The following is a 27,863-nucleotide window of genomic DNA, read 5'->3' on the forward strand; positions in this document are numbered from 1 at the left end:
TGAGCGTGCAACCCCAGAGTCGGTCATGACTGGACCTAATGGTCAGGGGTCCCTTTACCTTTACCTAACAACGATCCTTACCACATGAAACCATCAGCCAGAACTTCCTCCAGCAATCCCTCACTAAATTGTACTCTTCCATAGTCACCTCAAGTAGCCAAATAAAATGTTCAACTTCTGATTTAAATAAAATAAAATAAATTTGGAATATCTATCCCTTATCATTAGGGTTTGTATTAGTCTTATTAAAAATAGAAACAAGGAAATAACACATGACCATACACGCTTTCACCCAGAGAGAAAAAGCATTTTAAAAAAATTGTGCATTAACAGAAAATCCCTTAAAATGCACACTTTTTCCATAAAACAGAATTCATAAAATACAGCCATACAAATTCCTTCACTATCTACGGCAAAAGAACAGAACAAAAAAAAACAAAGCCCGTTGTTATAGATTTATAGAACAACTATCTCTTCTGCAAGGTCAGATTTTACAGTCCCATTGTTAGCCTTGCCACGAGAGAGAGAGGTGATGGGAGCAACTGAAGGACGGTCTTACAACATATGAGTCCATGTACATTTTCAGCTGTAAGATGACAACCCCCTCAGCCTGGAAACAGCAGTTGTGCAACCAAGGCTCCATACGCATTAGCAGTTTAAAATGCAGCAGGGTTGATTCGCCCTCTGTATTTCAAGTCACATTTCCACACTGTTGTACACACCAGAGACAGGGCAGGGGTGTCCTCACCTGATACACACGACCCTTTTGATCCCTCCCCCACAATCACGCCTCCCCCAACACATTTCTATTCATGTGTTGTCTCCACATGCCAGATGGCTGTTTACAAAGCGAATGTGGCTAAGTTTTTCCTTTTAGATTGAGAGTTGGTTTGAGAGGAAACACATCAAACAGCAGTATTTCTGAAGAAACTATAGGGCAGCTCTGTCTAATGCTCACACAACTTAATACACCACTGGAAGCAGAGCAAGCAGTAATGTTTGCACAGCCCAAGGCCATAGTTTAGAAACAAAGAGCTGGAGGTGGCCTTGTAGGCAATCCCATCAAGCCCCCTACGTGATACAGGAAATCCCAAGCTGGAAATTCAGTCCTGCCTCTACTTGAAGACTTTCTCTTCCTACAGTTAAATGGCTTCATCCAAAAGTTGCACACTTACCTATAAGTTAGGTCTCACTGAGCATAGCAGGATTAATTTTGAGTAAACATACATGGGATTGCACTGAAAGTTGGGGCCACCAAGAATTATTTACTGGTGCACCAAGAATTCCAGAAAACAGGTTACTCATCCTGTATTGCAGGGAGTTGCACTAGATGACCCTTGGGGTCCCTTTCAACTCTATAGTTCTATGGCTGTATGGTTAATTTTCGATCTACAATATGGAAGTGTTAGTTTTTGTTTAAGGTAGAAGGTAATGAATCATACTGTTTCTGCTTATGTTCCCAGGACTTCCTGGTACAGTACATCTAATCACTACTGCACCCTTAGTCAACCCAAGATGTCATCAACCCAAGATGACTCAAGGCTGAAATCCTAACCATGTCTACTCAGATATAAATCCTACTTAATTCAATCAGATATGCGCCCAAGTACGTGGGGTTTGGGGTGCAGTCTTACCCAAGTTCCAGAAACATCATTCCATTTTCCATTCCAACTTTTTACAATCCCTCCTCTGTCCAAACCTTGTGTGTCAGGATAACACTTCATGCATCTGATAAGACCATAATTTATGAAAGCTCATTCCATAACAAGCTGTAGGCTATTGCATACGGCAGACCTCAACACAAGAGGTTCAACTTAGCCAATGGATATATGAGTAACTAGCTGACCCGGCCACGCGTTGCTGTGGTTCTTTCCTGTGATCCCCCCCACCCTGTCACGATCCATGATGTATCCTGCCCCTCCTCCCTCCACCCCAGCTCATTCCTGTGTTTCCGTAGGATACCCTTCCCTCTGTTGTCCCTGGGGAGTGTTGGCCCCTCCCCCCTGCATCTCCATACCTTGGCCCCCACCCTCGAAAATGAACTGTTAGGTTCTGGGTTCTATTTCCCAGCATGCACTTTTGTCTGAACCCTCTATTGTTCCTGGGGAGTGTTGGCCCCTACCCCTGGTATCTTCCTACATTGGCCCCCATCCTTGGAGAAAGAGCTGTCAGTTTCTGGGTTCCATTTCCCAGTATTTACTTTTGTCTGAGCCCTCTGTTGTCCCCTCCCCCCTGTATCTCCATACATTGGCCCCTGCACATGCATCGTGAACATTTCTATATGTTTAGATTAAGGATCGGGGGTGATGATGTGCCTTGGGACCCAGAGAACTACTTAAAGAATCCCAACCCGGGGAGGGGGGGGCAAATAGCGAAGCCCCACAGCCCTGTAGCAACAGACAGGCCCAGACAGAAGGAGGGGGATCATATGGGCCACTTGGCGCGGGCCTCCGAATCCAAAGCGGGCCTCGGTCAGCATATTCACAATCAGTAAAATGAAAAAGTAACAAAAGGGTTAAAAACAGGGACACATTATCTTATCTACAGTGGTGCCTCACTAGACGAATTTAATTCGTTCCACGGGTCTTTTCTTATAACGAAAAAATTCGTCTAGCGAGTCCCATAGGAATGCATTGAATTTTTTTCGATTTTTTTTTTTGCCCATAGGAACGCATTAATTGAATTTCAATGCATTCCTATGGGAAACCGCGATACGCTAGACGAAAACGCATTCGTCTAGCGAGGCAACCTCCGCTTGAAAAATCCTTTCGTTAAGCGGAAATTTCGTTAAGCAGGGCATTCGTTAAGCGAGGCACCACTGTACCTGGGCCGGGCCTCTGTCTGGCCCTGCAAGGGCCTGGCAACAGAAGGTGCGTTCTGAAGTACCCGAGTTGTTCAGTTCCATAAAAAAACCCAGGAAGTGGCAAGGGGAAGGTAGGGAATTGTAAATGGGGTGGGGGTGTGTGCACTGCAAATATCTGAGGACTTAAACTGGGGAGAGAAAGTGAATGGTTGTTGTTTTTTTTAAAAGACACAGAGGCTTACAATCAGTTGTTTCTCCTAAAATAAGACATACCCATAAAATAAGTCATATTTATTTTTGTCTTGTGGATTTTTTGGGGGTAGTGGTGCTAAATTGTAAAGTAAAAACCCCTTGCAGTGTAGGGGCCTACATAAATAGAAGGCCGTGCTGCGGTCTGTGGCAACCCCCCCCCCGGCAGGCCCCCAACCTCCACTTGGCAATGTTGGTTCTTTGGTGGGTTTTTTTTTGGGTGGGGGTAGTGTTGCTAAATGGTAAAGTAAAACCCCTTGCCGTGCGGGGGCCTACATAAATCGAAGGCCGTGCTGTGGTCTGTGGCAACCCCCCCCCCCAGGCAGGCCCCGACCTCCACTTGGCAATGTTGGTTCTTTGGTGGGGTTTTTTTGGGTGGGGGTAGTGTTGCTTAATGGTAAAGTAAAACCCCTTGCCGTGCCCCCAAGTGTGTTGCTGTGGGTTATCCCCCTCCCCGGGCCTAGTAGAGGCCTGTCAGCCTGTCAGGGGCCTAAAACAAAGGCCTAGATAAAATGGCTGCATTGGTGTATTTCAGTTGCTTGGTTGATGATGATGTCATTTGGTTTGTGGGTGTGGCTTAGATTTCTCAGGAAGGGAGGGGGTGGAGGAGGGTACTACACCACTTGAGGGCACTGTTTGACTTGGTGGAAAAGCAGGTCTGCACCTGGGCAGGTGTGCGATTTGAGGGATTTTTGCCCCCAACAACGCTCTAGGAGTGGCCTGGATCGTTGTGTCAAAATTTCAGGACGATCGGTCAAGCGGTTACGGAGAAAAGTGTCGAACAGAATTTCATGATTTTTACATTTATATATATATAGATAGCTGTCATTTAGGCCTCTCTTCTTCAACCTCCTTCTAAAGATCTAAGCCAGTGGTCATCACCCATTTTCTGGGGAAGAATTCCATAAATTAACTAAGCAGTAAAAGGTACTTTTGTCTCTCTAACATAAGGAAATGTCAGCCAGACTGACACACAGTATGTCTTCCTGAATGCTTATTTTCTGGTGATGGAGCAGAGGGTTCTTAAGATTCTGTAGTTAATGAGCAGCCACCAGAAGTCATTCTAATGCAGTGATTTCTGCAAAGGGAAAAAAGCTGGTTAATAGGTGGGAAAATTAGCAGCCAATTTAAAAACACTGGCTCATTTAACACAACATTCTCTAATTACATTATCAACCCATCTGGAAGAACTGCTTGCAACCATAACAGAGGACTGCTAAAGCACTCTAACTGCTATAATGTGTCTCGTTTCCCCAAAGTTACTGCATGTTATTACTGGCATAGAGTTCATAGATGCGAGTCTTTCACTTCATAGTAATCATATTGGCTTTCGGGGAAACACAGAATTAGTGAGCATAATTTTGTTTATTATGTGAGATCAGAGTATAAGAAGCACTGGCAGCCTCATTTTAATGAAATCAGAATATAGCTTTTGATCTCTCAGTTTCTTTCAAGTTAACAAAAATGTGGGAAGAACCTGTTCTTGAAAGTCCAGTGTGGGCTAAATGAAAAATTGCACACAAGGAGAATATTTGTTGGTATGATTAATATTCCATCAACCCTTTACAAGGGAGCCCACAAAATAAAATAATTAAACTTGGTCCAATTATTATGCTATCTGCATGGTTCAGTTGTAATTTTTGCAAAAGCTCTTTCTCTGGTCACCCCTTTATCTCTGATGGTGGTGGGAAGAATGCCCTCAGTAAAAGATGTCAAGATCTACCTGATTATATAAAAAGGAATTGTTTTAAAAAAATATTCAGAGCAATGTCAGGGCCAAAGTCCATTTTCTTCTTTTAAATGCAGCCACTGAGGCAGGGCTGCTAACTTGAGCAGAGAAGTGGTGTGGGGGTTAGGCACATTTAACTCTTTACTCCCACATCACTGTCCTGAATGAAACGTCACCAGATTTGTTGCTTGCTCTATGTGTGGGGATATAGATCAGTAAATAGGAAGGTGCCCCATCCTATATTGCTTCCCCAGTCAAATTAGCTACCCCCAGGTGAATTTATTAAAAAAATAAATATCAATAATGGAATTCCTGATGCATTCTGGCCCTCAGGCTGCAGCAGGCTTCCTTAAACAAAGCAGGCCACAATCAAGCCACTATTCTTAAACTGGTTATTTCCAATCATAAAGGGAATCTGTATCAGAATGTGTCCATCATATTTCAATAAGCGGAGTATTTCAGGGGAGAAATGTGTATCCTGGGGTATACTGCACACAGGTGGAACAGGTAATTCACCAGGACCTTCAACTGTCCCTTAAAACGTACCAGCAGCCACTGGAGTTTACCCACGTTGCTCCACACCTGTTCGTTCTGGGGACTTTTATTCTGAACACATTGTCTTTCTGTACTCAAAAGGGCAGGTAGTAAATTAACTTGCACCTTTCCTGCCAGCTACATGGGAGTGGGTGGCACAAAGTCAGAACATTTCTGGTAAACTGCCCTGTGCCTTATTTTAAAGAATTTTAGAGTGCAAGCCTAGACATGTTCTCTCAGAAGCAAGCCCCATCAACTGAAATGGGACATGGTCCCAGCCTCAGCCTTATCTGCAAAGTTGTTTCACTGCACTTCAGATATCCCATTAAGCAGCAAAACACATTTATGCACCCTGATTCGAGAAGAAGCAAAAGCAAAATCCAGGTACCAAGAAAACTCTACTAATGCTGCCTTGATTGGGCACATTATGGCTTTACCTGCTAGCTGCTTCCCTGTCCCTCTAATGCACCCAGAGATATTTCCAAGTACAAGAATTTGTTCAGTTAACCTTTACGAAACCATCATGGGCACTTCAATCCATTAGAGGTTCTTCTCAGAGCCGCAATGGATCAGTAGGCATTGAAGGAACATAACAACATGATTGTTTTTCCACTTAAAGGACGAGATGAGAGTCTGACTGTGGAGGAAGGCTGGCTCAGATCTCACAATGATTTCTTGTGCTCTGAAATTTCTACCCACATTTACTTGCAAGAAATACTTACATTACTTTTAAGAGCTGCATTTAACAAACTGCATTACTCATCTGATTTCGGAAGAGACAGGAGTTAATAATAGGAGGTTATTTCCTAATTGGACTGACATTTATCTAACAATGTTTCCCTCTAAGTAATCATCACTGGTTTGCAACAGACTTATTTCCAGGAAAGTAAGTTTAGGACTGGAGTCCCGAGGCCTAACCGATAAGAGGCAGGCAATCTGTGGCTGAATCTCCTGATGAGTTCATTTTAACCAAAAAGCAGCTGAGGGCCACTGTGAAACTAATCAGAGCTGCAAGGCTGGAAGAGGGTGTTCAATCACCAGATGTTATTTCCCACCTCTAAATTGCAACCCCAAAGCTATTAGTCTGCAGAAGTATGCCCATATTGTTTTCTGCTACAGGGTTAATGGCATGGGGTGGGGGCATTTAGAACAATGAACCATTAGGGCAGAAGGCTGAGACCCCCACCCTCTCCTAGTGCCACTGATCTGATCTAATGTGGATCACCGGGTCTTGGTAGTCAAACAAAAAACAATCCACAATCACCAGAACCCCACCCTTTTCTTTGTCCCTAACCTTGTGCTGTGTGTCTCCATGTAAATTCAAAACATTCCCTTGGCTCCCTTCCCCAGCTTTGAACTGGTGAGGATGGCAGGGGCTTACAAGTTTGGTTCCATGCTGTTGAGGCAGTGTATATAGCAGGGGTCAGCAACCTAAGGCCCATGGGCCAGAAGCAGTCCACGGAGGCCGTGTAACCAGCCCATGTGCCGCCCCCAAACTGAGCTGCCTGCTTGGCGAGTCCCCATGCACTGCGCTAAACCAGCACAGCATGGTGCAGGGACTCTCTTCTGTGGCTCTGGAAATTGCTTCTGCGCATGCCCAGACGCCAAAAATCACTTCTGCACAGATGCGATTTCCGGTGCTGTAGACTTGTGCAGACGCATCGCGCTGTGCTGGTCCAGCCCACAGAGGATCTCTGTGGAAGTGATCCTGCCCATGCCCGGTAAGCTTTGCCAACCCCTGGTAGCTATATAACATAGGTGGCAATGCAGTGGCCAAACCACTCCTCAACTGTCCTCCAAGTCTTAGGAACTGGGGAGGTGGTGGGGATTGCCACACAACTTCAGGCACAATCCCTGCCTCATCTCCAGTTCAAGAGTTAAAGTCTGGGACGATCCACATTCACCAGAGAGTTGCGGCATTTTCATGGAGACTTAGTTGGGAGATTTAATTGCGAATCATTTTCATATGTTTCTTCAGTGCCTACTGCTCCATTGTGGCTCTGGAAAGCAAACCCAATAACGTGAAATACCCATGATGGATTCATAAAAGTGGACTTTCCAAACCAATTTCCTACTTCTATTCATTAGCAGAAACTGCTAATTAATCTAACGATGGGTTTTTTGTTTTTACAAAAACAAACCGGAAGAAAGGGATCCCATGAGAGGCAACCCAACCTGTATTTGGAACATTTTACAAAGACACACCCCAAATATTTATTATCTGTCAAGGCCACCCAACAGACTCCTGCAGTATTGCAGACCGTTAAAAAGTTGGCCTTTCAAGCACAGTAGATCCTGATGGATTCAAGTTAGCTTGTAGAACAGGTTTAACGAAGCAGTGTTAAATAGTCAAACTTCTATTCCTATTATTATGTCAGAATGATGAACAGCAGCCTACCACACATCAGAACAAGATTTTCACCAGTAAATGATCATTCAAAGAGCTGAAAATGCACTCTTGTAACCTGTTAACACCCTAAACTTTATACAAAAGGGGGGGCAGGAAAACAGTATCAAAGCATAACCAATCCACATTAGTAAACCATGAGTATGTGCCAAATGTAAGTTAAATACAACCATGTGAAAAGTTTTGCATAAAAGGATGCTTGCATCATGCCATGGTTGTAATCACTTGGCAAATACAGACACACCACTATGGCCAAAGTGAATATTTATTCCATCCCTGAACTACTACAACTAACTATAGCACTTATTCAATACGACGGTAGAATAAAATATACTAATGAAACCAAAACATCATAAAATCAGAACTACACATTATATTTGATGCACTTTCTATGTGATGTAAGAAGTCTATGCTCAATGTAATTCTAAAAGCACACCCCTTTTTGGCAATATTCAATACTTGTTTTATATATACGGTAGTGCATTTTTAGTTTCTGCTGCTGCTATATAATTTTGCTGTGTATCGCCAACAAGCTATTTCAATTGTCAAAGTATTTGTGAACAAACAAAGGCCAAGATATAATTCTTTGAAAAGCTGGTTTTTCTTTACTGAATTTAAATGCCACCCCTCATCCCAAGGGAAACCAAATGTTTGAAATCACAAAGATAACCCATTATTTTTAAACCATCAACTTGACACAGCCATTTTAATACAAGAATCTTTTGATTATTTCACTCTTATTTTGTTTGACAGTAACTTAGTGAATAACTGAAATTTCATCTTCTTCTTTTTTAAAAATGCTTTTTTTAAAAAGAAAAGGTAAACATGTGGGAATATCTTAGTACCATAGGTAGAATTTGTGAGTGAGTTCAGCAAAGTAGAGGTTGATGGAGGTTAAGAAAAAAAAGGGTGTGTTGGGAACACATGGACCAGTTCTTTCTATTTTATTTTCCAACATTAAAGAGCCAAAGCCAGTGTTCAAGTTTACACTCAAGTGAAAGTTGGAATGGAGGAATGAACAAAATCTGTTATTACTTCATGCCCATATTTGTACTCTGAATGCATGAAGAAGATTGATGTGAGAAGCAAGTTATATGCATTATGACTAACTATTTGGAAGCATTCAAAGTAGATCACTACCTCGATCTTTTAACATACCAAACGATTCAGTGCACGGCTTCAGAATACTAAACTATGGGAGCAAGAGGAAGGAGAATTCCCTGCCCCCTCTCCCCACAAAGCATCTCCCTTAAATAAAGTCTGAAAATTGGGGCAGGGTACTGTCCCAGGTGGCGCTGTGGTTAAACCACTGAGCCTAGGGCTTGCTGATCAGAAGGTCGGTGGTTCGAATCCCTGTGACGGGGTGAGCTCCTGTTGCTTGGTCCCAGCTCCTGCCAACCTAGCAGTTCGAAAGCACGTCAAAAAGCAAGTAGATAAATAGGAACCGCTACAGCGTGAAGGTAAACGGCATTTCCATGTGCTGCTCTGGTTTGCCAGAAGCGGCTTTGTCATGCTGGCCACATGACCTGGAAACTATACGCCGGCCCCCTCGGCCAATAATGCGAGATGAGCGCGCAACCCCAGAGTCGGTCACGACTGGACCTAATGGTCAGGGGCCCTTTTACCTTTTACTGTTCTGGAAGAAAGGATTTGGGGGGAAATCACATGGATGCAGCTTGCACAAAAGGTGCATGGATTGCAGACTGAAATAAAAGTAGCCCTAAGCATCAATTCGAGGGACGCGGGTGGCGCTGTGGGTTAAACCACAGAGCCTCTTGGGCTTGCCGATCAGAAGGTCAGCGGTTCGAATCCCCGCGATGGAGTGAGCTCCCGTTGCTTGGTCCCAGCTCCTGCCAACCTAGCAGTTCGAAAGCACATCAAAGTGCAAGTAGATAAATAGGTATCACTCCGGCGGGAAGGTAAATGGCATTTCTGTGCACTGCTCTGATTTGTCAGATGACCCGGAAGCTGTACGCTGGCTCCCATGGCCAGTTAAGCAAGATGAGTGCTGCAACCCCAGAGTCGTCCGTGACTGGACCTAACGGTCAGGGGTCCCGTTACCTTTACCTTTAAGCATCAATTCCATATCACCAATGCTAAGCAAGGTTAATCCTATTTCCCATGAATGCAAATATTTTGTTGCCAATACTGGAGGTCTGTGGTGCTGGAGGTCTGTGGTGCTGTAACAATAATTAATAAGGAATGTACATTAAGGGACTGGGGGGGGGGATAACTCTTGAGAGTCCCATGGACTGCAAGAAGATCAGACCTATCCATTCTTAAGGAAATCAGCCCTGAGTGCTCACTGGAAGGACAGATCCTGAAGCTGAGGCTCCAATACTCTGGCCACCTCATGAGAAGACTCCCTGGAAAAGACCCTGATGTTGGGAAAGATTGAGGGCACTAGGAGAAGGGGATGACAGAGATGGTTGGGCAGTGTTCTCAAAGCTACCAACATGAGTCTGACCAAACTGTGGGAGGCAGTGGAAGACAGGAGTGCCTGGTGTGCTCTGGTCAATGGGGTCACGAAGAGTCGGACACGACTAAACAACAGAAAAGTGGAGCTTCTTCATCCTCCCCGCTGATCACCCCCCCTGCAGTTTATATAGGTACTGTCCTACAGTTAGGAACTACATATTGCAAGGGACTATTACAGTTCTTTGTAAAATAAAAGGCTTTCAAGAAAAAAAATTAAAAGCTCCATTCCACAAAAGGCTTCTTCAGTACAAACTCAATTTATTCCAACAGGCTTCAGAATCCTGGAGGACATTTGGGATTACACAGTTTAGCCTTATCATCTGACTAGTCATCCTGCCCAATAATGCATCCCTTAATCACATGAGATCCCATGATTTTGTTGAAAACTTCCCTTAGCAATGAACTCATGTGCTCTTGCAGAGAAAACTCACTGCTTTAAAGGAATGATATTTGAAGCTTAGATTGTGTTTAACATCAAGTTACATTTTTGATAAAACTTTCCTTTATGTGGAATGATGATCAAGTACTTAACGCACCAAGAAAGATTTGCACACTGCTGCATTTGAGAAAGGAGGCAAGTTGCCCCGTCTCTTACCAGTCACCGAAAACAATATTTTTAGAGGTACGCAAGTAAAGATCAGAGCTTTATTTTATAGGTTATAGTCCAAATAGCTACTCAGAAGTTAACCACATTGGAGATTATCCCCAGTCAAGTGTGTATCTAGGAAGCTTTATTCAAGTCCCGTCTTTCAGCCTCAGCTTCACATCTGCAATAGGAGCATATTGGTGCTGATCTACTTTACAGTGTTGTTGTAAGGATTACTGAAACAATGTGAAACATTTCGAACACTTAGGAAGCACTAAATAAATTATACGTTTTATGAATGTCCTCTAGGGAAAAAGAAGTGAAAGCCATATACAAGTACTTGGCAGTTAGGGGAAGTCACAACAAATGCATAGAGGACAATCCTGATACGGTACCTCCAGGATCAGACACCACAAGCCCCTATATTCCAGGTTGTGGAATATAGCAAGCCCTGCTTGTGGGATTCCCAGAGGCATCTCTGGTTGACCACTGCTGGAAACAAATGCAGGACTAGACAGGCACTCTTTATATATACTGTAATATATTTCAGTTTCATGCCATTCTTCTGTGCTTTTTTTCTATCTAAGAATATTGCCTGGACCTATAAACAAGGAATAATTTAAAAATAATTGATCTCACCATAACAGTAAAGCAAGAGTTAATACGTGTTCTCACTTATTTTCTTCTTTGCTTGCCTTTTGACAGAATAGAAAAATATGCAGGAAATGAAAGCAGTAATGTGGAAAGTGAACTTTGTTCCCTTTCTAAACTGTTTTTCGTTAGTCCTACATTTACACAGTACCAGCACATACCCTGATATGCCAGCAACGTATTTGCCAAAAGAAATATGACTTCACACAAGGAAGTGCAAGTTATTTCACCACAGGATGGAATTAAGTTACAGTTCTCAGGCCTGAATTTGGTTGCAGCATTTTCCCCAACCTGAATACTTAGGTAGAACAGCTAGATCTGAATGTAAAAGGCATGCAAATTGAAACCAGTTCAAAGAATATACACCTTTAGGCGCCAGGCAAAAGCATTCCTTTTTAACTTTGGTTGATTTGATTGGCATCCTATGCCGTTTTAAAATGTGGTGGGTTTTTGGGGAGTTATATTTTGATTTTATTCTGTGAACCACCCTGAGACCTTCGGTATAGGGCGGTGTGTGTGTGTGTGTGTGTGTGTGTGTGCATAAATAAATAAATAGTTCTCTAGCAACTGTAATTCTGTGGAAAGAAAGTACAAAAGAGCTCTAAGAAACAATACTCGCCATCTTCCCAGGCTCTTTGAAAGAAAAAATATCAGAGAACAAGCAAAACTTTCCTGCCAGTTTAACTTTGTGGTGTAGACATGCAAACTAGAATATTAGAGAGCTGCAGAATATGGGACTTATCATGCATTTCCAAACAGCAGTTTAGAGTTAAAGCCTAAACTGCGAGATCAACCATCAACCCCCCCCCCCACGTTATTTTTGATGTGGCACAATAAATCTGCTATTGATTCCCCAAATTTCTTCCCTTTAAAGCTGGGGGGGAGAGAGAAAAATGGGTAGTTAGGTTTTATCAGAGCAGCACACTGTAAAGGGTGGTTTAACCCTTCTCCAGTTGTACCCTCTCTAGCTGCTATTAGCACTATAAGGATGGAGACTATAGGTAGTGGTATCCTATACTGTATGTATTTTCCTGTTACTGGGAACAATAGCTGTTTTAGGAGGGGTCAATTTTATCAGGAAAATGGCACACAGAAAAGGTTAAACACCTCATCCATTAATGCTGCTGCCGCAATCCAATATAAGGACCCCTGAGGCTATTTTAAAATATTAGGAGATCTTTCCCCACCCTTAATAGGGCAACGGATTAGGCTGAGATCCAGCAGGTTTTTCTGGTGGGAAACCATGGTGGTGTTCCCCAAGGAATCTGCCAATTCTGCCAAATTCTCTGCAACTGTGGCATTTTAAGTGCTGAAGGCACAATTTGTTCATATTCAAACTGTGTATGCCTCTTCCCCCCCATCCCTTGCAGTCATGTCAATTCCTCATACAGTGATATGAGTGGCACCAGAAGGCACAGAGAAAAGCAACATATGGCATGCTCAGAGGAGTCCTTCCTGTCTGGGCAAGATTCTCACAAGCCGATACTCACATTTGGATGAATTATAACTTAACTGTTGTTGTCAAACACACATTTCGGCTCAAAGCTGTCAGTTCCTTACTATTTCCGATCTGTTTTCATAGGTAGGCAGCAAACCAGGTTTCTTCTGACTGTGGCCACACAACCAATTCCAAGTCTTGCCAACTTTCACACCATTAACCCTTTGGCATATACCGGTAGATGCTTGCAACTAAACAATGCTTCAGTGATCAGGGAAACCATTTTAAAATGGCATCGTGTTCCAACAGCTACTTTGAGAATCTGCTTCGACTGATGCTTCCACATTATATATTAATCGTATATAGTAAATAGTGAACACATTATCCAAATATGGATCCTTGAATTACATAAGGATTATGCAGCATCCACACACAATGGGGAGGTAAAATCAGCAGGCTTGGGCACAAACACATGCAAACAAAAAACGTTTAGGAAAAACCCTAAGGGGGAAAACCACAAAACAGCTCAGTGGTTACAGAATGCTGACTATTGGGGCAGGATGGGAAAGAGGGAGTGCTGAAATGGAACAGAATATCCTGAAACAGGGCATGGCTGGCTGGCATCCTGAACTTCACACTGCAGTATTTTGTTGTTCTCCCACTTGTGCTTATACATTGTCAAAGCAGAACATGCACTGAATCTAGTACCGATATATTACATTGATGTGTCACACAAGTTTGTGGGGTTTGGAGAAAGGGGTAAAGATGTTAAGAGACATTTTGCATAAAGCGGATGCCACGCATATCTTACTCCATGCGTCCTACACCAAGGATTCCTGGACTCTTCCTAGACTTAGGCAAGCTTCACACAGTCAAGAAAGAAAGGTTTTACCACCCTTGCTAATACAGTGGTACCTCTACTTACAAATTTAATGCGTTCCAAACGCACATTTGTAAGTCGAAAAATTTGTAAGTCGAATCCCATAGGAATGCATTGGGAGAAAAAATTCATAAGTTGAAGCAACCCTATCTAAAAATTCGTAAGTAGAAAAAAATCCTATCTAAACTGCATCCAAGATGGCGGACGGAGCTCCATTCGTAAGTAGAAACATTCGTAAGTAGAGTTATTCGTAAGTAGAGGTACCATTGTATAGGAGAAATGCTTTGTGCCCCTGTGTTCAGAATGAGTCTAGGTCAATAAATGGAAATAAGGTGGCAAGGAAAGCACTGCATGGAACAAAATGTCCTGCAAAATGCAATAATCCTCAGTGTTTATATGGCAGCGCACATATATTATGTCAGTAATATTGTTACCACCATCGCGTAAAGTGAGGATTTTGCCCCATTGGCCTAGACTCAAGGCACAAGGATTTTGTTAACAGCCTTCAAATCTGTGCAGATTTCTACTCACTAAAATGGGCCTAAAAAAACCCTTCCAAGTCAGCTTAATGGCATGGGATATGAGTTGGCCATATTCTGCCTACAGACAGGATTAAGATGTGTAAAATGTTTAGGGGGGTGGGAAGGAGAGAGAAAGAATGTGAGGGACAAACACACACTGTCAACAGGGGAGGCCCTCCTCTTACTTCATGTCGTAAAACTCTAGCTCCCCCCCCCCCCAATGGAGGTAACTAAGAGAACATAATATAACAAGCAGTCTGGCCACAGTAATGAGCTACAGAAGATACTTTTGATCAACATTTAGGCAACGGCATACGACTCAGTTTTATTACATTACCAGCCAAGTCTCATTTCACAACACGAGATGGCATTATACACAAGTCCTACTCGCTTAGCGTTGAAGTTAAAGGATACGACCGACTTAGGCTCACTAATTTTAATGTGTATACTCTGAGTAGCACTTGGGTAAAATTACACAAAGGAACACTCAGTTCTTCTGCTGGGCTTATTCTGAAATACTCAAGAGTGCTTCCCAAACCAAGAAGCCGACTCTCAAAGCAGTCACTCATGTATAGAGGGATACGAAGTATATTGAAGGAAAAATAAAGTGTAAAACATACCAATGGTGTCCCCAACATACTGACAACACAGTATGGACAACACAGTATGGACAACATGGACAACACAGTACCCTGAGGCACCCTTCTTGACACCAATCAAGACAATCTTTACCATTTCATTCTTTTAATTGAATGTTCTTTGCTCTTTGGGGTTGTTTTGTTGTGGGTATGGGCTGCCTTTCTGGCCTTTAAAGGTATGCTTTGGGTGAATGGAAGGGCTTAGGCAAATGGGATACCCTGAAAACTAAGAAAAAGGTGTGCATTTATTTGCACAGTATTGAAATTCCTTTATATCAAGAATAAGGAATGTGCCGTCCCCCAGAAACTGTTGGACTCCAGTTCCCATCAGCCCCAACCAGCGTGGTCAATAGTCAGGGATGGTGGGAGCTGCAGTCCAAGAACATCCACAGGTTCTCCACCCATAAATCTATGGTGCTGTTGCATTTGGAGGATGGCGCTCCATTCCAAAAACCAAATCTGAAAGCAGGAAAAGTTGCAGGTGGGAAAGGAAACCCACATATTGTGGAGTACAAAGTACTTTCTTTCCCTGCAAGCAAAGATGAAAGCATCCAAGATTTGTTTGTTGGGGAAAAGAAAAGGGACATTGGGGGGGGGAGCGCTTGATAGAAGTTTACTGAAGTTATGTAAGCTGTACAAAAATCCCTCTTCTTCCATAGCAGGAGAACGGGGTCAGCCAATATAAGGGAATGGTGGTGGAACAGAAAGAAGTTCATTCTTCAAGCCATCCAACTCCCACCCGCCTTAGCTAGCATAGCCAATGTTCAGGTATGGGCGCTGCAGTTCAAAAATTTCTGGAGAGCAGATCCCTGGACTAAGGTAGGGAGGAGGGAGGCTTTGGTCTAATCCAAACAGGCTCTTTTAATGTCCTTCTGCAGCTCCCAAAGCTCCTCACAACAGCCTATGGTATTGTTGCGCAATTCGTCGTAAGCTATCCATACTAAAACGCCGCCAGCTACTTTAGGAATCGGAATCCCCGACAGAGACAAGAGGAGGGGAGAGGGAATCCCGCTCCAGCGAGCTCCTTGACAGGCATTCAATCCCTATCTGCTCCTTTCTCCAGGGGCGCCCGACATACCCGCACCCACAACCGGGTGGCGTTCCCGCGGCCTCCGCCTTCTACCCGCCCCCCTCCGGGCACCTGCGTCCCTCTCGCCGTCCGCCCGTACCTTCTGCGGCGGGGTGCCGAGGAGCAGCTCGAGGTAGTAGCCGCGTCCCGAGTCCCCCTGCAGGTTGTCCACCATGGCCACAAAGTTGACGGCGCCGCTGGGGTCGGAAGCCAAAGCCAAGCCCTCCGCCTCTTGCTGGAGCTCCGGGCTGCTGCCGGTCCCGGTCCCGTTGCCGCCGCCCCGCGGCTTCAACGCCACAGGCACGGGCACGAGGGAGCCGTCGGGGGCGCTCGGCGGAGACACTCGCAGCGGAAGGCTGAAAGGAGCCCGGCCTTGCCCGGCGGCCACGGCCACCAGGAGCAGGAGACACCCGGCCGCCAGCGACCTGCCCATTCCGGCGCCCGGCGACGATTAAGGGGAAGAGAGCGGCCGGCCGCGCACACGCGGCTCCTCAGTGCGAGCGCCAAGAGGCGAGGGGACGGCGGTGCCTCGACGCCCCGGCGTCATCTCGCCTTCCCGGGCTCGCCGCCTCCGCTTCTTCCTCGCATGCCTGCCTCGACGAACCTCGACAACCCCCTGGCTCGTGAGGAAAGTTTCGTCTGGCGAAGGCGGCGCTTCAAAAAGTCTCCCGCCGCGGCTCGCCTCCCCCTCCTCTTTTTCTTTTCTTTTCTATCCTGCAAACAATTGCCAAGTAACTTTCCAAACCTCGCCGAGCAGCGGATGTGACGGGATTGGAAACTGCTCGCAGGAAAAGTCCCCAGAAGGGCGGCCAGCTCCGCAAACAACCCTCCCCGCCGCCGGGGCTGCTCCGTCCGCACCTCCTCCACGCGGCCAATCAACGCGTTGCAGTGGGAAACGCGGGTCTCCCGGGGGAGGGAGTTCAAGTGGGGAGGGGAGAAGAGTGAGAGTTCAGAACATCTTTCGGGGTGGGGTGGGCAGGCTGCCTTTCTTTAGCAGGGCCGGCTCGACCATTAACTAGAGTGAGTGGGCCAGGAACGCGGGCAGCAGGTGAACAGAAGCCACTTGACTTCTTGACTTCTGTTTGAAGTGTATCTGAAGAAGTGTGCACGCACACGAAAGCTCATACCAAAATAAAAACTTAGTTGGTCTTTAAGGTGCTACTGTAGGAATTTTTTTATTTTGCTTCGACTCAGACCAAAACGGCTACCTACCTGTAGCAGGTGAACAATTAAACAATTAACAAAGTGGTTGTAATTTTCTTGCCAGGGCAGCGAAGAGGCGCTTGTGGGGTTTCTGTCTCCAGGACCAAAATTAGACTGGGCCTGGCAATTTGCTGCTCCACCTTGGGTGGTAAAATGCTTTGTTTTTGAACCAACGTTTGTGCAATTAAGAGTATTTAAGGCTTCCAGTTACACAAAGGATTTCTCATAAGCTGCTGGAAACACCACAGTTGTGGTGTCTTTCTTCAAACATTTACTACTCCTGTGTGAAGACAAGTGCCTCCGACCAGGAACCCTCCTTAATCTTTCTCAGAGCTAAGTTTGCACCTTCGTTTACAGCCCTGGGAAAGGTGGAGGTCGCTCTGATCACAACCAGGGAGGGGGGAACTGCGGATTAATCCAGGAATGGAGAGGCCCTCCAGATGTCTGTAGACTCCAACTCCCATAATTCTAACTGTGCTAGCTGGGGCTGATGGGAGTTGGAGTCCAACAACATCTGAAGGGGTTCCCCACTCCCGGAGTAACTACTGTACTGATAGTCACCACCACAAACGGGATTAGTGAGAATTGGGAGGGGATTATTGGTTAATTATAAAACAGTATTTCCAGACAAACTAGAACTCCAACACATCTTTTTCTAGACATTAAGACCCGGCTTTGCCTACCCACAGTTCTCACTTCGGGAATCTATAATCACTACCATATGTAGCATCTTAAAAGACAGCATCTTAAAAAGCAGAGACATCACCTTGCCGACAAAGGTCCGTATAGTTAAAGCTATGGTTTTCCCAGTAGTGATGAATGGAAGTGAGAGCTGGACCATAAAGAAGGCTGATCGCCGAAGAATTGATGCTTTTGAATTATGGTGCTGGAGGAGACTCTTGAGAGTCCCATGGACTGCAAGAAGATCAAACCTATCCATTCTGAAGGAAATCAGCCCTGAGTGCTCCCTGGAAGGACAGATCGTGAAGCTGAGGCTCCAATACTTTGGCCACCTCATGAGAAGAGAAGACTCCCTGGAAAAGACCCTGATGTTGGGGAAGATTGAGGGCACTAGGAGAAGGGGACGGCAGAGGACAAGATGGTTGGACAGTGTTCTCGAGGCTACGGACATGGGTTTGACCGAACTGCGGGGGGCGGTGCAGGACAGGAGTGCCTGGCGTGCTCTGGTCCATGGGGTCACGAAGAGTCGGACACAACTAAACGACTAAACAACAACATGTATAAGTTTAATCTATACTGTATTTTTTGCAGGAGGTAAATTATCTCCATGTGGAACACAAAATGCAGGAAACATGGGGACTGGGATATGCTCTTTACCTCCATAGAAGCAGTTTTGTTCATGTTTGTTCCACCTTCAGGAGAAGTCAAGCTGCTTTGCCTTGTGAACTGTTGAATGCATGAAAGAGAGAGAGGGGGAGAGAAAAAGGCTTGTTTTACAACACCAAATGATTGAGGTTGTGTGCCTGCATATAATTTACCATTTGTTTTTCATTGCACAAGAGTCAGGCATGATAATCACTTCTTCCTACTGCACATTAAAATCCATCCCTGTATACCTCCATTTCCGTAGAGTGTTCACCTCACCAAACAGGCAGTCCTGAAAACACTTCACTTAATGCAGTTTTTATGAATAGCTAAGGCCACCCATCCTGTTAATTACAGGGGGCAGATCAAAATGAGTACAATCAGACACTGCCATGAAAATAGTGAATGCTTTCCTTTCTGTTTACTTAGGAAATGTAAAATATTGTGAAGCCCAACTGACCAGAGGCTGTCAGCTCCAAAGCACTTGTTGTAGAAAATTCCTAGTGCGTTAGGATTGCCATTTCTAAATCAAAATAACCATTATTTTATTTAGAGGTTAGGAAAGGGAATATGTGGTAGAAATGTTTTGTCTGGTAAGTTTGTTGAATGATAAAGCTGTGATCTGTACAGATATCAGGAATGGGAAACTGACCCTCCAGTTGTTATTGGACTAAAACTCTCATGATCTCTGGCCATGGTAGCTGGAGCTGGTGGGACCTGGAGTCCAATAATGCCTGAAGGGTCATGGGTTCCTCACCCCTAAGATGAACGAAATGGAAGAGAATGGGAATCAATCCTATGCCAGGAGGGGCAGTATCTCTGGTGGGGGACACTACTTTTTCCTTCTGGATAGTTCATTCACCATTGGTCCACCCCTGCACTCAGCTCTCACCTGTGGCTCCTAGAAGCTGTCGACATGTGACAGTGGCCACACTCCTGGAATGGCTTCACCTGGCTGGTTAAACAGGTGAGGATCTCAAACCCTCTGTAAGTTAGGAACATGCCCTGCATGCAAAGACAGGCTCCGGTGGACTGAGTGGATGAGACCAACAGTGGGTCCATGCAGAAGACGGTTTCTGCATAAGATGTAGATGCAGCGGTGGGCAACTTCCAAGAGACTGCAATCTACTCACAGAGTTAAAAACTGGCAGTGATCTACCCTCTTTGGGGGGGGGGGGTTCAGGTCGAGGTTGTTGAGCTTTTATTTAGGAAGGAAAGCCATCCATGTCTTGGGGGGTCTGGGTCAAGGTTGAGCTTTTTTTTTTTTTTTAGGAAGGAAAGCCCTGTTTTGGGGGCTTCAGGGCAAAGATGTATTGTAGAGCTTTTTTAGGGGAGCCAAAGTTGCTGAGCTTCTTTGGGGTGAGCCCATGATCTACCATAGACATACAGTGATCTACCAGTTGATCACGATCTACCTGTTGGACATGCCTCATACAGAGAATAGGAGCCATCTCCTTTTTTTTGCTAGACTCTATGAATAAGAGAATAAAGTATTTTAAACACAGTAAAACATTCTGACAAATAACATGCTTTAAAAAGATATTCTCGGTAGAAATGATCTTATTCATCACCATCCTTTTTAAAAGATGTGAAATCTTACACCTTTGCTAGCCCCTGGGACATTTGTCTTTGCATCTCTAAGGTAGCACAAAAGGAAATGTCAGACAGTTTTAGTGATCTGAAGAGTGAAGCTCTTGAAACACAATAGCAAGCAAGTCCAGTCGGTGCCACATTTTTACCCCAGTGCTAGACAAAATGAAAAAATATTCCACTCCATAATATGCACATATTTCTAGAAATACCTTAATAGTGTGCACACCTAGGCAATTACCTTCTTAATTCATATCTAACTAGGTCAGAGCTAAATGGTTTAGTAAACACAGCACTTCTCCCACAGAGAACAGCAGTCTTCCTTTAACAGCCACAAATGCTTTTCTGGCCTATTGTGGGGGCAGGATCCAAAAGCAGCGGTAGGGTAATAACTTTCATTAGGATCAATTCAAATGTGACAAAGTAATGACCAAGGCTTTAACCTCTCTGGAACTCCTCTTCAGGCTTGATGTTAAAAAGAAGTAGTACTCAGCATGAAGTTGAAGCCCCAAAGTCTGCCACTTGTAGCAGTTTTTAAGGTGACGCACAGGAGTTGCTAGGCAGACTTTATGAGATTAGTCTTTGCTAGGTGCAAAACTCAGCTGTCTCCAGCACTGATAGAAACACAGGGTACAGTGTGAAGCAAAACAACAACACCCAAGTAAAGCCAAAGATTAATTTTAGGTTGCAAACTCAATAAAAGCCAAATTGGGTACTATGCTTAGTGAGATCCCAAAAAGTTAAGTCATTCTCTTGGCTGGATCATACAAACATTAATCAAGCCCCAAAATATTACATATTGGTTTAATATTTTCATTTCCATTTTAATGATAAGGATGCGGTGATACTGGAATTTTTCAGGAAAGGCATATGGTTTTGAAAGTTGAGCACAAAGGATGGCTTTTCAGAAACTTGGCGGCTGTACTGGAGACCTGTCATTGTTTGTGGTACACTCTTCTCCCCACACCCTTCTTCATCGCCATGTAGCTTCATAACCATGTAAATGCTCATTGGGAAAGAAAGCCTGTTTTAAGACTCCATATTATGGCCCCCAGTTACTAAACATTAAACTTGGTCTACAATCCTATGCACATTTACTTGAGATCTCACTCAGTGGATCTCACTTCTGAATAAACACATTCTTAGGTTGCAATCCTAGATACACTTTTTAAAAAATGTATGGTTTAGCCAATTTTTTAAAATAACCACACAAACAAGCAAAGTCAGCTATAGAACTGGGGGAGGAGGGGGAGTTAGGGAAAGGGAGTTATTCTGCACACTTATGTGGGAATAAGTGAATTGAAGTGAGACTTTCTTCTGCCAGGCATAGGAGAGAGTGTCCTCCTATGTTAACAAAAGTGTGATGGACAACTGCCTGAAAGGTGCATAGAAGCATTTCTGCCTGCCCTCCTGTGTCTCCTTAGGGAAGCTCATCAATTTCAGAACTTGCACCGATTTTTTGTAAGCTCTCAGCAATTAGGGTTTCCCAAAGACTACAGGAGTTTCTTTGATTATCCAAGTGGGCCATTTGTTCTCACACATTGTTGTATATCAAATGTAGTTAATATAACTCATTAGATCTATTCAGGAGTTGTTTTCCACACAGTCAAAATCACATGGAGGAAGAGAGTGGGGCACCACCCACTGACCTCGCCATCACGTCCCAGCATGCACCATCGCATCTCTGCCGTCCACATGTTGGGGGCAAGATATCAGAGGGGAGCTTGCATGTTCAGGGTTCTACATCATGGAGCAAGCCTACAAATATAGATCAGATCAGGCATTATTTTTCGCACTAGGCTAGGGCCTCCCCCCCCCCCCCAATGTAGCTGGTGTTGTTCAGTGGAAGCAGGGCTGCCCCACTCTCTTCCTCTGCATGATTATGAGTGCATTGCACGGAGGAAAACACCTGAAAGGAGGCCATGGTGCTGCTGCTTTCATGTGGTTCCAGCCACAGAGGACAAATGCCACAGCAGTTCTGTTTCAATACATAAAGCCTTTCAAGTGTGCTTCGTCATGGTGGTCATTACCATCACCATAGCTTGGCAATGGTTTTCCTTGCATAAATTCTGTGCTACTCTCTTCTTCTTAGGACCAAACTAGAGAACATGTTAAATGAATGCAATTATTCAGTGCTTTTTTTTTTCTGGGAGCACTCAAGGGTCTGCAGTAAAGGTAAAGGGACCCCTGGCTGTTAGGTCCAGTCATGGACGACTCTGGGGTTGCAGTGCTCATCTCACTTTATTGGCCAAGGGAGCTGGCATACAGCTTCCGGGTCATGTGGCCAGCATGACAAAGCCGCTTCTGGCAAAACCAGAGCAGCACACGGAAATGCCGTTTACCTTCCCATTTGGAGCGGTACCTATTTATCTACTTGCACTTTGACGTGCTTTCAAACTGCTAGGTTGTCAGGAGCAGGGATTGAGCAACAGGAGCTCACCCTGTCACAGGGATTCGAACCACCGACCTTCTGATCGGCAAGCCATGGGCTCTGTGGTTTAGACCACAGTGTGCCCCCAGCGTCCCTTACAGGGTCTGTGGTACTGACACCTTTCTCTCCCCCCCACAGTCCACCATGTTTAAAGTGTGGCACGTACTGTAACAACATCATGGTGAGTACCAGCACGATTCTTTCCCCTAAAAACACCCCACTGCATTTACTGTAGAACAATTTCAGTGAATGCATTGAATGTCTCCTTGTTGTTTTTAAACCCACAAACCTTTCAATCAATTATTCCCATGTCCACCAGATGTCAGTATAATATAATTCTAAACAGAAAGTGAGTGTCTCCTAAGAAATGCTCAGAAACTACCGTAGGATTGCATTTAAATGCTATTACTTTTCCCTCTTAAAGTGAAGGAAAATTGCATGGCCACATACTTTTTACATAACTCCACTGAACCAAGTGAAGGATTTGATCTCAAAAATAATCATGCAGTGCTTGTGTGTGTGTGTGTGTGTGTGTGTGTGTGTGTGTGTGTTTCTTTCTTGGCATGTGGCTTTTAAATACCTTGCTCTCTATCCATTTCTCTTGATTTCCCCTCGTACTGAGAGGGGAATGCTGAGAGGAGTAGCTGATTCTGCAGAAGACACAACAAATTCAAGATAAATCTCAGGGACAATATATGTGTCATGTCCCCAGAAGGGATTGCACATCATCTTGTCCCTTTGCTCTCAGGGGCATTTGTGAACTCATTTTGAATATTCATGGTGATTGCAGTGAAAGCCAGGCCTCCTAGATGCTGATAACAACTATGGTAATACCTGGAAAAAAGACACCCCCCAAAAAAATATTGTAAGTTATGTACAGTGGAACCTTGGTTCTCAAACGCCTTGGTTCTCAAATGCCTTGGTCCCCAAACATTGAAAACCCGGAAGTAAGTGTTCCAGTTTTCAAACTTTTTTTGGAAGCCGAACGTCCGATGCGGCTGTCGGCTATTGTTTCCAGAGCGCCTGCACCAATCAGAAGCTGCACCTTGGTTTTCGAACATTTCAGAAGTCAAATGGACTTCTGGAACGGATTAAGTTTGGCACTTTTGTTTTTGCTATTTATTTTGTGTTTGTGTTTTTGAGGCTTTTTTGGTTAATTGGTTTTTGTGACTGTGTGGAACGCAGTTCAGCTACTGATTGATCGATTGTGTGACTGCAGAAATGGATAAAAGCCCCCCTTCCAAACAATGATTATCATCAGTGCAGGTAAGAAAAAAAAATTAATTTTAGTTTTTATCATCTACAATACTGTCTTATTTATTTTATAATACTGTACCTTGATTATTGCTTTCATTTTATGGATCAATGGTCTTGTTAGATAGTAAAAACCATGTTAAATTGCTGTTTTAGGGGTTGTTTTTAAAAGTCTGGAAAGGATTGATCCGTTTTGCATTACTTTCTATGGGGAAGCGTGCCTTGGTTTTGGAACGCTTTGGTTTTGGAACGGATTTCGGGAATGGATTATGTTTGAGAACCAAGGTTCCACTGTATTGAAAAATAATGAATTGGAGAAGAGCCTTAGCTCAGTGGAACAGCATCTGCTTTTCATGCAGAAAGTGCTAGGTTCTGTCCAGGGCCAGATTTAGGTTTGATGAAGCCCTGAGCTACTGAAGGTAATGGGGCCCTTTATATGTCCAGCTGTCCTTTGTCAACAACAAATTGTCACTGTTTTTTTTATGTTGAATATATGCTATATGGTAATTTATGGACCTAATAGATATCTAAAGCCATTTGCACATAATTGTTTTTTATCTTATATTTTGGAAATGTACATCCAGTTTTTTTCCTCTTTAATTTTTTGGGGGACCCCCAAGACAGTGGGACCCTAAGCTATAGCTTGTTTATTTTATATGCAAATCTGGTACAGGTTCCGCCCCCAACATCTCCAGGTATGGCTGGGAGATGACTCTGCCTGAAACACTGCAGAGCTGCTGCAAGCCAGTGTAGGTAATATGGAGCTGAATGGATTAATGATTAATGAGGCAAATTTACATGTTCTTATAATTTTTTACAGTTTTTTTTAAAAGCAGAAAGTGAATGAAACAGCCTTTAGAATGGCTGTGTGAAAGATAGAGAGACAGGAAATAGGTTGATCTTATAAGAATATGAGTATGCAAACAGGGCTCTCACCTTTATGGCCTGGCCGTGACAAATAGGGCCACTATGAGTAGGCAGTGGGCAGGGTTCCTAGCTCTGCCAGAGGGTATCATACAAATATTTCTCACCATTTCTATTTCTGTTATTTCACTGAATTCCCACGACAAAGGTAAGAAATACATCCTATGGTTGTGTTTCGACTTGTTTTTTGAAAGTAATATGCCATCATATCCAAATGCAATTCATTATTCCCAGGGCACTTAAAAAAATTTAAAAAATATATATGAGGAAATGAACAGAAAACACCGAAGAAACAGTATGAATGACGGGGTGGAATTTCTCTCTGGTGTAATTCTTCTGACTTCATTCACGCTGAGTTTGCCCCGCTGTGCTACAGCCTTGCATCTTGAAAACGAGCCACAAATTGGCTAATGGAAGGCTGCTTGTCATTCTCCAGAGAGCTATCGTGTTAGGTATATATGCTGTATATAAAAGCAAATAAATAAATATACTTGCTTTGTACGTGGGTTTTTCTTCTTCTTCTTCCATGGTGCAGCATGTTTATGACAGAAGGAAAAGGGAAATGTGGAGATCTTCTCCCCCCCTTTCTTTTCCATTGCTCCCCTCCCAACTCACCTCTCACGTAGGTTAGGGAGGATTGGATTTCTCCAGCCAATAATTTCTGTCAGGTTATTTATTTATTATTAAAGAAGCCAAGGTGCATTTGCTGACACAGGCAGAAAGTCTTTCATCTCCTTAAATAACCGCAATAACAGCCAAACAACTGCTAAAGCAACAGTGATAAAACCACGATGCTTAACTCTCGGTATCTATTGCTATTTCAGGCCAAACAGCAGATTAATTGACAGAATACTTCTCATATTTAAATACCACAGAAACAGCCATATAGCCAGCATTTAGGGCAGGCTGTTTTGCTACCTGAAGCAGAACTCAGATGCCCAAATGCCCGTGACAATTCCAGATGTTGTTGGTTTCCAACTCCCAGCAGCTCCAGCCACGATGGCCAATGATCAGCTAAACATGATTCCAAAATCTTGCAGTACCACTCAGACACCAATTCCAGCCTTCACATATTCCACCTTTCATGGTGTCCCAGGAAGCAAGTTGCTTAACTCGGCTGCACGACAGGGATGGCCCTGTTGGAGATGAGCAAACCAGTCAATTTCTACTTCTTTCATTTTCCAGCCTCAAATTCAGTTCATCCCAATTCTGCACAAGTTTGCCATTTGAAAAGGAAACAGTTCACTCAAAAATTCATACACATGTCCATGTTCATTTTCTCTAATATACACATTTTCAGGAAAAGCATGTGCAAAAAGAGCTTTTAAACTCTCTGCTTTGTGAGATCTTGCGGGAGCCTCCCAGAACCTGTTAGAGAAAACCCCAGATCCCAGTAAGGAAGGTAAAGGAAAAGGGACCCCTGACCATTAGGTCCAGTCGTGACTGACTCTGGGGTTGCGGCGCTCATCTCGTGTTACTGGCCGAGGGAGCCAGCATACAGCTTCCAGGTCATGTGGCCAGCATGACAAAGCTGCTTCTGGCAAACCAGAGCAGCACACAGAAACGCCATTTACCTTCCCGCCGGAGCAGTACCTATTTACCTACTTGCACTTTGACGTGCTTTTGAACTGCTAGGTTGGCAGGAGCTGGGACCGAGCAACGGGAGCTCACCCCGTCACAGGGATTTGAACCACCGACCTTCTGATCGGCAAGCCCTTGGCTCTGCGGTTTAACCCACAGTGCCACCTGCTTCCCAGTAAGGAAGGTAGGAACCTTAAAAGCCCTCTGCCTTTCTTGGGGGCAAAGGTTAAGACCTGCCTGGCGTTCGAGCTCCAGACGGTAAAGATGGTTGCACAGGGGCAGTGCCAAAGGAGTGGCTTAACTTTACATGTTTTTGTATATATGTGCTATCCCTGGAACACAACCCTGCACAAATCAATTGGATTTTATGTACAGTGCAACCTATTTTGCATGTAATATAATTAGGCTGTATATGTTTTGCCTTTTCATGCAAAATCTGGTTGGCTGGTGTGTGTGTGTGTGTGTGTGTGTGTGTGTGTGTGTGTGTGTTTGCAGGTGGTCATTATCTAAGATGTACACCAAAGTCAATACCCCATATAATACAAAAGAAGTCATTTTCTCTCTACTATTTGTGATTGTGTATATAGGGTTCACCAGTTCGAAGTGAACATTCACAGCAGAATTACCACAAAAGTCTCTTTGGTATAGCAATGAACAGAGTTCATGCCCTAAGCACAAACTATATCAAGAATGAGTGCCAGCAAAATATTCCTTTGACCAGAATACTGATGTTCTGAACTGGTTGACCAAGAAGCTTTATATAATACTAAGCAATATGTAATACTTAGCAACATAGGCTCTTGCTAAAGCTCATAACTAATATTGATCATGAAACCAGTTTTAGCCTAGATGTAAGGCTTAAGTGCAGGTCTGCACTTTCAAACTAAACCAGTTTCAATTGGTTTAACTTAGTGACGGGAACCCTGTGGTTTTCCTGGTGTCACTGGACTTGTTCAACTCCCATCACTCTCAGCCAGCATGACCAGTTCTTAGGGATAGAAATAATTCATAGAAATAATTCACAGAATTATTCCAATTCACAGAGTTGGAAGTGACCCTGAGGATCATCGAGTCCAGCTCCCTGCAATGCAGGAACATGCAGCTGTCCTGTAGGGGGATTGAACCTGTGACCTTGTTGTTATAGCACCATGTTCTAACCAACTGAGCCATGATGGGAGCTGTAGTCCAACAATAATTTCCCAACACTTTTTCATCCTATGTGTGCTTCCATATACAGTGGTACCTTGGTTTGCGACTGCCTCGGGGAGCGACCGCTTCGGTTTCCAACCACCGCAGACCTGGAAGTGTTTATATCTGGGTGCCGCAGATCTCAGATGTGCAGAAACGATCTGTGCAGCGCGCACGCGCGCAGAAGCACTCTGCGCTTTGCACACGCGCAGAAGCTTGCCTCGGGGAGCGACCAACTCGGGGAGCGACTGGCTCCCCGGAAACAATTGTGGTCACAAACCGAGGTACCACTGTACATCCCCCCCCCACACTATTCATGCTGGAGGTGGATAACATAGGCATCAACTTCTGAAATCTTCTGTTGACAATGCCTAGGTGCTAGG

The 27,863-nt window shown here is 44.2% G+C and overlaps 1 protein-coding gene across 1 annotated transcript in view; it reads right to left on the reverse strand.

Moving 5' to 3' along the window:
• The window catches only part of BACE2 (beta-secretase 2), a 41,929-nt gene extending 24,800 nt beyond the window's left edge, over nucleotides 1-17,129 (reverse strand). The window contains exon 1 of the mRNA XM_035114869.3: nucleotides 16,084-17,129. Within this exon, the coding sequence (XP_034970760.1) occupies nucleotides 16,084-16,416 (333 nt within the window). The 5' untranslated portion in view covers nucleotides 16,417-17,129. The remainder of the gene's footprint in view (nucleotides 1-16,083) is intronic.
• Nucleotides 17,130-27,863: the final 10,734 nt, after the last annotated feature.

This window comes from Zootoca vivipara, chromosome 4 (genome assembly GCF_965207765.1).
Source record: "Zootoca vivipara chromosome 4, rZooViv2.hap1.1, whole genome shotgun sequence".
NCBI lineage: Eukaryota > Metazoa > Chordata > Lepidosauria > Squamata > Lacertidae > Zootoca > Zootoca vivipara.